The sequence below is a fragment of the Perca fluviatilis genome, chromosome 12 (genome assembly GCF_010015445.1).
Source record: "Perca fluviatilis chromosome 12, GENO_Pfluv_1.0, whole genome shotgun sequence".
NCBI classification, from domain to species: Eukaryota; Metazoa; Chordata; class Actinopteri; order Perciformes; family Percidae; genus Perca; species Perca fluviatilis.
Genome location: NC_053123.1, coordinates 19,740,145 through 19,750,022, shown reverse-complemented (window position 1 = coordinate 19,750,022; position 9,878 = coordinate 19,740,145). Strand labels below are relative to the sequence as shown.

Here is a 9,878-nt window from a genome sequence, read left to right as displayed (position 1 = left end):
CAGTTGCACTCAATCTCCAAAATACTCCACACTACCTGTTTATCTTACTTGTTTCTGTATATGTCAAGAACTTTGCTGACTGATCTGAGAAAATAAACATCCTGCATGGCTCATTCTTAGGTCATTACATTACAGTGTTTGTGTGTGCTAGAGCTAAGAAATTTGGCTAAGAGTCCACAGCCATAGCTAGCAGCTATATGAGTCTGTATTTCATGCTACTGTCAGTATTTTAATATGCTCACAAATTAGTGAACAAGGTATATTAAATTTGCAATCAATCTAATTATTGTATAGACAATTCACTCTCAACCAAAAAACATCAACTTGCTAATAGCACAAAAGGAAATCATAGGGGACCACTTAGTAGGATACATCATCAAGGTACCATGAATGTCTACAATGTCTCTGCAGATATTGTGATATTTCACTGCACAATTAAAACTTGAGGCCTGCTAGTTTCCCTTGTTGAAAAGTTATAAGGATTCATCCTTTGGGGGCCTTGAATGTCTGTACCAAAGTTACTTACAATCCGTCCAATAGCTGTCGAGATATATCACTCAAAACAAAAAATGGCAATCTTATGGGGGCCATCATTGGATGGACCGACCAATCCAGTTCCATCTCTATTTTTTAGATTTAGTCTTAGTCCTCCATATGAGTTTAGTCATATTGAGTCACATAGTTATAATTATGTGTACTTTTACTCTAACCCTGAAATCTTTGTTTTAGTTCTTCAGTCCTTTCCATTCTGGGTCATGGGTAATAAGCCGGTTAGTGATTCTCCTGGAACATATATAATCAATGGCAACACAGTAAACAAACTTACCTCGCTCTCTCAGGAGTCACATCAGAGTCCTTTATTTCAATTGCTACCGTTACACTCACAACTGTAGATATTGTAGTTACAACAATATCCTTTTCCCATATCTCCCTAATAAAACTCATCAAACTGTTGTACACTACCTGTGGTCAAAAGTCCACAGGGGATTTTTAATCCTGCAGCATATATAAACAAGACAGCAAGATAAAGCAAGTTTTGCAGGTGCAAAATAATAAATCAAATGTGCCTTATCCCCACTCTAGCCGAATGGTCTATATTATTATTATTATTATTATTATTATTATAGAAAAATGTAATGTATGCTTATTACTTCTGAAATTCTAAATGTGCGTGTGCAGCAGTTAGGTCAACAGCTGGCTAATTTATTAATATAGCGCAGTTCATAATTACAAGCTTTATATAGTATAAAAAGAAAGATGTAAGAAATACTTCTGAAGACATGTCAAACGCATTAAAACTATGTAAGGAATCCTTTATGTAAAGGTACGGTATTTAAAGCAGCTAAATGTCCATTAAAATTGTTTTATTGGGTTCAGTTTTGACAATATTGTAATCATTTATGAAAGGAGCTCCATCGATTTTACACAGCAAAGTCTGTTCACTGGTGTTTTGAATTGACTACAAGATTCAAAGATTTAAAATCCTTTATTAATCCCACAATGGGAAAATTCACACTGTTGCAGCAGCAAGGGCAGTGATGTCACTCGGGATTGGCTGGGTCTGAAGACTTCAAGTCTGGGGGGGGCGGAGTTAGAAGATAGTATGTAGTCTGTCCTTATTTTCTTTTAAAGCCTTAAATCATTCATTAATTGTGTGTTGTGTGTTTCACAGTGTGCATTAATATGTTTAGGAATGTAACAGTTTATTGTATCATTAGTGTTTATGGTAATATTTTAATATTTGCTTTATTATGCTGTAATGTTTGGTATTTTGTTGTTTTGTTGATCGTTGAAGTAGTAGTAGTTAGTAGTTCCCAGAGTGAAGTCAAATGTGTTTTGTGGGAAAGTATTCATTGTTTACTTTTTAATCCTCTCTTGTGGTGGTAGGGCAGTGTTCAGCTTGTCAATTACTCTTCCTTTGCTCTCTAATTCAATTTAAATAAACATTACAAATGCCTCAAGTATTTCTATACAGTGTGTACACAGTTTGGGTTGGTGGAACAGTGCTTGAATAGTACACACAGTGTTCAGGATCCACGGAGTTGACAAAATAGTAGAACAGACTACAGCCTCATGACTCTGCTTGTCCACATGTGGATGGAAGTAGCAGTTCTCACAAGGCCAGTCCCAAGGAAACAAAAATATCCTTGTCCTTGCAAGTCTTACAACATACATACAATAGTGTGGTGATCAAAAAACATCCATTTCACACTCTTTTAAAGGATAGTTGTTTTTTTTCATATATGTATGTCTTAATACAATACTCACACCATATGTACATTGAGTTACTGGACACTACAATCATTTATTTCAATAATCAGTTGCATTTTAAATATTTGTTTAATAAGCGGTCACTTGTGAGTCACTCAACGTTTTGAAAGTGCAATAACAAACGACTGGCGTACCCCTTTAAGCTCAACTACCATTGTTTACAAAAATCCACAAAGAATCTAAGCTCTAATGGGCTGTTCAACCTTTACTGGTCTTCAGTTTTCCCTTTCTTCGTAGCTTTCTTACCTTAATATTGTCTTTTACTTGGAGCAGCAGTATACTCTTTACTGTTTAATATTTCATGTTTGAATTGTATTCCAAATGTTTACTGATTATATCCTAAATCAGTAGGCTTTCTGTATAATCAGAATCTTAACTATGGGTCTTATGATGTTATATGACAAATTTCCACCCACATCATTGCCAGCTGCATCACTGCAATTTATTTAAAAGGGTGTTACACACTGATATTTCTGGCGTGGGTGTCACGATTGAAGACTGAAGAGGAGGCTTTTCCATTGCTCAATTCCTGTATTTATTAAAGGTCCCATGGCATGAACATTTCACTTTATAAGGTTTTTTAACATTAATATACGTTCCCCCAGCCTGCCTATGGTCCCCCAGTGGCTAGTAATGGCAATAGGTGTAAACTGAGCCCTGGGTATCCTGCTCTGCCTAAGGAGCAAGTTTACCTCCCCTTTCTCTGCTTTGCCAGCCCAGAGAATTTGGCCCACCCATGAGAGAGAGACATCATGGCTTTCAAATGAACCCCCCCCCACCTCTCTTCCTCAATAGCTACAGACACAGAAATGGCACATACTAACGAAAGCTCATTGTGGGACTGGCTCTAGTGGCTGTAACCAAGGCTGAATTTTGGGAAAAAGACTTCAGATACAGTATTAGGGGACCGCTAAGGTCTATATAAACACATCCAAAGAGCACCATGTCATGGGACACCAAAACATACTCAAACCAAAATACAGAAACAGTATTGAAGTATTGAGGCAAAATAACAGCAAACAAAAAACGGCCACCTCCCAGCAAACTGCCAACCCTTCTTTCTTCTCCTGATGTGTTTTATTTTGAGACAAAAATAACAAACATCCACTTCCATTCATAATTTCTTTTATGACCTTTCATCTGAGCCACAACAAATACAAACATACATTAACAAATACATTGTGGATATTTTGAAAAATGTCTTAAAAACAAAACAAAAGGCTAAATGTCCAACAGTTTACAAAATAAAGAATATTCAGGGTTCTTCTTCATCTGAGGAGGAGAGAGCAGCATTTCCAAGCCCTGCTTTTAGGAGGCGGATCTGAAGTTTGGCTTTGGTTTGCTTTTGGTCAGCTTGATTTTATCCTCTGCCAGGAACAAATCTGCTTCTGCTCTTTCACTTTCTCGTTTAGACATGGGGACAAGATTTTTTCTTTATTTTTTTTTTTCTTTATTTTTCTTTTTTTTTCGAAAGGCGTTTCTACAAAGTATTGACTCAGGGGGCTGAATACTTTTGCACACCACACTTTTCAGTTTTTTTATTTGTAAAAAAAATTTGAAAACCATGTATCATTTTCCTTCCACTTCACAATTATGCGCCACTTAGTGTTGGTCTATCACATAAAATCCCAATGAAATACATTTACATTTGTGCTTGTAACGTGACAAAATGTGGAAAAGTTCAAGGGGTATGAATACTTTTTCAAGCCACTGTATGTGCACCCACTATAGGCACCCCAAATATAAAAATGTCATTTACTGCAGTACTAAATGTGCTTCACTTTAGGATTGCCCAGCCACTCCCTACAGAAAGGACCTAATGAGGCAAACCTGCATCCACTCTCCCTGATTAAGCTGGTGAGCAGCTGATCTACCCCCCACATCACAGGCAGAACCATAGCAAAACACTATGAACCCATAAAACCTGCAGAACAGGCCTATGTTAAAGTGATGGTTCGGAGTAATTTCACCCTAGGGTCCTTTGCAGCATGACCTCGAGCCAAACACCCCCCCCAGAAGCTTTTTTCACCTGGGTCTAACATTGGGAGAGTTAGCGTAGAGTAGCGTTAGCCGCTGAATAGCTTAGCGCGGGGCTAATGGATCCGAAGTGTCTCTTAACATTACCCCACTAATAATGCCCAAAATGATACCAAAGGTCTACACTAGTATATATAGGTTATGCACTAATAAAACGATGGATTGTAAAGTTTGTAAGTACACCAGAAGGTTATGTAAATAACACTTGCCTGCTGGCTTCTGCTCTCTGCTGTTGTTGTTGCTGCTGTGAAGAAGTGCTTAAGGGACATCTACAAATTACAACACCAAAAGAGATGCAACAAAAATATTTTTAATTTAACTTATTTTTTAAAGTAAGTGCTGTAGTATAACTAGCAGGAGACAAGTAATAATTGAGGTAAGTTTGGAGACATTACCTTATTTAATCATTAAATTAATAAATATTTTTGTTGCATCTCTTTTCGGTGTTGTAATTTGTAGATGTCCCTAAGCACTCTTACTGCCCGGTAGTAGCAGCAGCAGAGAGCAGAAGCCAGCAGGCAAGTGTTATTTACATAAACTTCTGGTGTACTTACAAATTTTACAATCCATCGTTTTATGAGAGCATAACCTATTTGTACTACTGTAGACGTTTGGTATCTTTTCGGGCATTATTAGTGGGGTAATGTTAAGAGACACTTCGGATCCATTAGCCTCTGCGCTAAGCTATTCAGCTGATAACGCTACTCTACGCTAACGCTCCCAATGTTCGACCCAGGTGAAAAAAGCTTCTGGGGGGGTGTTTGGCTCGAGGTCATGGTGCAAAGGACCCTAGGGTGAAATTACTCCGAACCATCACTTTAAATAATAACGTAACAAACTAAAACAATAACCTACACCATTACAGTGAAATTAAGAATTAAGCAGACACAAAACCGTATTAATTTTGGGAACAGGGCCTAGTAAAAAGGGAGAAAGGCAGCCTTTTCACAGTGGGATATGTTTATTTTCTAGGCCATAATCTTGAGCATCTGTGACAGTATAACCATCAACTTTATGGAACATAGAGCAGTTGTATTAATCCTGTATGGCACACAGCTGCTCTGTTTCATGGACCCATGCAGTATCTTTTTTAAAGGATATATGTAAATAGGCTATCTGCGAACACATTTACCGTAACAACTTTACATGGTGATAATATCAGGTGTTAACCTTGTTCTGCTGCTCCCTTCATCACATGCAGTATATTTATAGAGAAATCAGATTAAAAATTGCATGTAAAAAATATAGTAAAAGGACTGAAGTAATTCAAAGTGAAATTTAGAGAATAATTTAGAGGATGGAAAAAAACAGGTTTTACAATTTGTTTATATTTCAGAAAAGATGGTTGTTTCTATAAAATTAGTTGTTTCACACATGTGCCCACTTCCAGTACTCCCTTTTCCTTTTCTTCTCTCTCTTTGGACTGCGCTTCATGTCAGTGAGCCCATGGTTTGTTATGGTGAGGCTGATTAAAGCCGCGTCGTTGACCTTCCAGGCAGTTTTCATAAATATCTTCTTCTTGCTCTTGATCCCTGAAAGAGAGACATTTTGTTCATACTCGAGCAGCAGCCTATAATGCCTTTAGCTATACGTCTTTATGAGCAAAGAATCCCGTGTTAGATGTAACTTACTCTGCACGTTTTTTGCAGACTCTTTGCAGAATGATGAAAGCTAATGCAAAGGTCAGGAGACACACACAAGGAACAACAGCTGCCACAGCAATCACTAGCTTGTCCATATGTCCAGCTTCCTCACGCTCTGGGGGGAATAAAACCGTATTAAACCCACTAATAGGTCTAATATGCAGTTAAATTAAGCTCAACTTCATTTAAAAACAGTAATGATATTTGTTTGTGTGTGAGTTCATTTTCTCATAAAGGAAGTTGAAGTGGTGCTTTCACATCCTGTGGCCTCTCAAAATGTCCCAAGCACCTACCATGTGTGCCATGATGTAGTTATACTCTACAATATCCAAGCTCTTTGTTCCACCAACATAATATATGAGAAAAACACTGACCGTTTAGTAAAGGGAGTAATACATCTCACTGAAACAACTGTACACTCTGTTGCACAGTAGGCTAACATGGAAACAATGCCAGTGTAGCCAGCCATACTGTACCTGTGTGGTTCTTCTGACTGTTTCACCTGTATTCACTTTGGATAATGTGTGTGTGTGTGTGTGTGTGTGTGTGTGTGTGTGTGTGTGTGTGTGTGTGTGTGTGTGTGTGTGTGTGTGTGTGTGTGTGTGTGTGTGTGTGTGTGTTCATGCAGGTACCATATAGCAACAGTAGCACAATTGTTGGCTCTGTTGTCCTTGTCAACCCCCACATTTTTCATCCAATGTCATTTTGCTTTTGAGGGATTATTTATGTTTCATCTAACAAGGACATAATATTAGGACAGATGAGTTTACCTGTTATTATCAGCTCCCACCTCTGACTTTCAATTCCATTGGACGTGCTGATCTCACAAGTGTAATTTGCTGTATGAGACTTCTGGACTCTCTCTATGACCAGAGCGTACATTTGTCTCTCTGACATAGACATACTTATGCTCAGGTTGAGAGCTTTTGAACTCTTGTGTAAGTGTATCTTTGGATTGTAAGTAAACAGGATATCCTCGTTCATTTTCCATGTCAGCTGACCCAACTTTGACTCGTTCTTGCAGGGCAGGGTCACTTTGGTGCCAACCACCTGTGAGATGGTGTTTCCTTCTGAGAGGGAAACATCAATTTTAGATGATAGGTTTAATTTTCTCTTCAACCATGTCATGTCACAAGTTATGCTACAGTAAAAGCAATGTTTTGTCATTTTCTTGCTGAGAGTTAGATAAGAAGATCGATGCCACTCCCATATCTGTTAACTATGAAACTGCTACCAGTTTATGCTAAGATTAGCATAAAGACTGAAAATAGGGGAGAGACTACTAGCCTGGCTCTGTCTATAGGTAGCCAAATACAAGCACTTCTTAAGATCACAAATTTACACCTTATATCTTGAGAATGGTATCGACCTTCTCATCTTGGCAAGAAAGTGAATTACCATGTTTCCCAAGATGTCAAACTATTCCTGAAGCTCATATTCGTTGTATCGTTATATTCGTTGTCAGAGTAAATTGAATTTACCTGCTGGTGAGAAAATCCAGAACATGCAACATATCAGAGAACAGGTCCTGTTGATGCCCAAATATTTACAAGAATCCTCCATCCCACCTTGAAACAAAGACATTTTCATTGTAATCAACATGTTTATGTGGGTATTTGGTCGACTCAGAAAGTTTAAATGTAAATATTGTATAGGTAATTGGTATTTTGTATTAAATCATAGATCTCACTCAACCAACTAATCACAGAATCAAATAGAACATCCTCTTCAACACATCACTCTGCTGAGAGGAAAATCATTAAACTGACATCACTAATACAATGCTCATGATTTCTCAGCACATTTGAGCTTTATTCAGACTTTAACCTTATAGGCTCTTCAGATACTACACTTATTCACACTTTGTTTAACAGGAAAGCCTCACTGAGATCAAAAATCCCCTTTTCAAGAGTTTCAATAAGTCACAGACTGACAAGATAAAAGCAATAACACAAATATGTCACAAGATCAGAATCAAACAAATGTGAGTGCATAAGAATCATAAAAGGATCAGATCCTTTCAAAGCCCACATACATTCTGATAAATATAGTAACCACACTTACTTACCAGTAGTAGTGAGTATCTGTATCTGCATCTGTTGTTTTGTCTCATTCGGGAAACCTCAACTCTAAACTACAGCTTTAATGTTACTAAGACAACAAAAAGGAGTAAATTATATCTAAGAATATTTTAATCTCAATATACTTGTTTCTGCGTCAGACATTAATGTGAAGTTTCAAGATTAAACCTGGCCAGACCTCCCACACGCACACCAAAAATGGTTTCCATACAGGAAGTAAATGTTGTCATGACTTTGGTGGTCTCTGGCCATATGAGTAATGTAAACTGTTTGTGTCTGAGGATGCAGAACATGTTGTGAACCTTTACTCAGACTTTTGTTGAAGACAATATATTGCAGAAATGTAGCTGTGCTGTACTGTTCTACCCATATGACCTCCTGAGTGTGAGAGGCTTTAAATCATAATGCACGTTTTCATTTTCTTTTATATCTTTTATAAAATCTAAAATATAAATATAAAAAGTATAATCCTGAGGTTGCATGTAAAATGGACCTTGCATATTCGTTTTGGCAGACACTTTACACCTTGATAATCAAAACTGAGCTGTTTGAATTTGAGATATGTCAGCTCAGCTCATATGAAATGAAAATGAAACAGAAATGGCAGTTTGCATTTTCATTTAGACAATGGCAGCATTCTCTCAAGCTTGTTTTGTGAAGTCACCTATCAGCAGTCAAGGGCAGGATGTAGCCTCTCTAATGCACCAATGAGAGGCCACTCTTCCACTGTTTGACTTTCTGGCCAAGGCTGTCTGGAATTTGCACTGTTTTATCCTGAAGGGGAATTTCTGTACTTTTCAATCCGGACCTATTTCCCCATGTTTTTGTAACTCTTTTTATTTTTTTTATTTTTTAATTGGTCCAGTATTGAGGAAGAACCCTGTAAAGTAATCACATGGGGCAATTGCAACTGGAATGTGGATGCACATTGCAGAAAAAGATTGTAATAAAAGATTGATTAGTGTCTGACTACATTATGGAAAGATAGAGAATCGGCCGTTATCCTGCCATGCTTTCCTATGTAACTTACTGATGCCCTGTCAAAATAGTAACGTTAGCTAATATCATTACCTCTGCTCTGTCTGCAGCTCTCCACTCTTGGAACAGCATTTTTCTTTAGGAAAATGTGCTTTGGTAAAGGATTTCTTCACCTCTTTGACTGGAAGTAACATCATCCTGGTCAAAATGGTCACTGCAGACCTGATTGTCTGAAAGGCACAGCATATGGACCGGAGTGTTAGGATCCATTTGTAGCTGTATAGCTAGCACAACTAGCCACAACTTTAGCCCAAACTGACATTCTAACTGACATTCTACATATGGATGAATAATAATAACAAGTGTTATGGAAAAATTCAGGAACAGCTCGACTCTGGATAAGTTAAGAAGGTTCGGGAGACTTTGATGACTTACACAGAAGCATTTAATGAATTCTCGATCTAGGAGTCTTGGGATTAAGCAGTACAGTTTAACCACAATGTAGTGTCAAGTACTGCCATCCTAACTCTGAGGCACTCTGCATTCAAGGTTGGGTTATGCAAAGATATTGGTGGTGCCATGACAAATGCAAAACACAGATGCTCACCTAAATCTTATTTTGCAAGTCCAATGTTTTGCCCCTAGCCTGTTTTCCGGTGACCTTCATAAGAGATGGTCCCGGAACAGAAGATTACCTTATCATGCAGCTGCCTAGACTCTCTCACACATAAATTCATACTTGAACACAGGACAGGTTTAGGAATAAGAGTATGGCCGAATAATCTTCTCGTCCCATGACCAGTGTCCCAGGATTGACCTGATGTTACCTATGTTTTTCCCTTGTCTCATCTTACCACAACATGGTGTT

At 37.9% G+C, this 9,878-nt stretch overlaps 1 protein-coding gene across 1 annotated transcript; it reads right to left on the bottom strand.

Annotated features, from left to right (window-relative positions):
• Window positions 1-5,250: 5,250 nt before the first annotated feature.
• On the bottom strand, window positions 5,251-8,388 carry LOC120569809. Its single transcript, XM_039817910.1, has 5 exons — window positions 8,020-8,388; window positions 7,433-7,519; window positions 6,722-7,021; window positions 5,940-6,066; window positions 5,251-5,840 (listed from the first exon to the last, which is right to left on the bottom strand). The coding sequence occupies exons 1-5, from the start codon at window positions 8,045-8,047 to the stop codon at window positions 5,744-5,746; spliced, it is 639 nt and encodes a 212-aa protein (XP_039673844.1). The 5' UTR covers window positions 8,048-8,388; the 3' UTR covers window positions 5,251-5,743.
• Window positions 8,389-9,878: the final 1,490 nt, after the last annotated feature.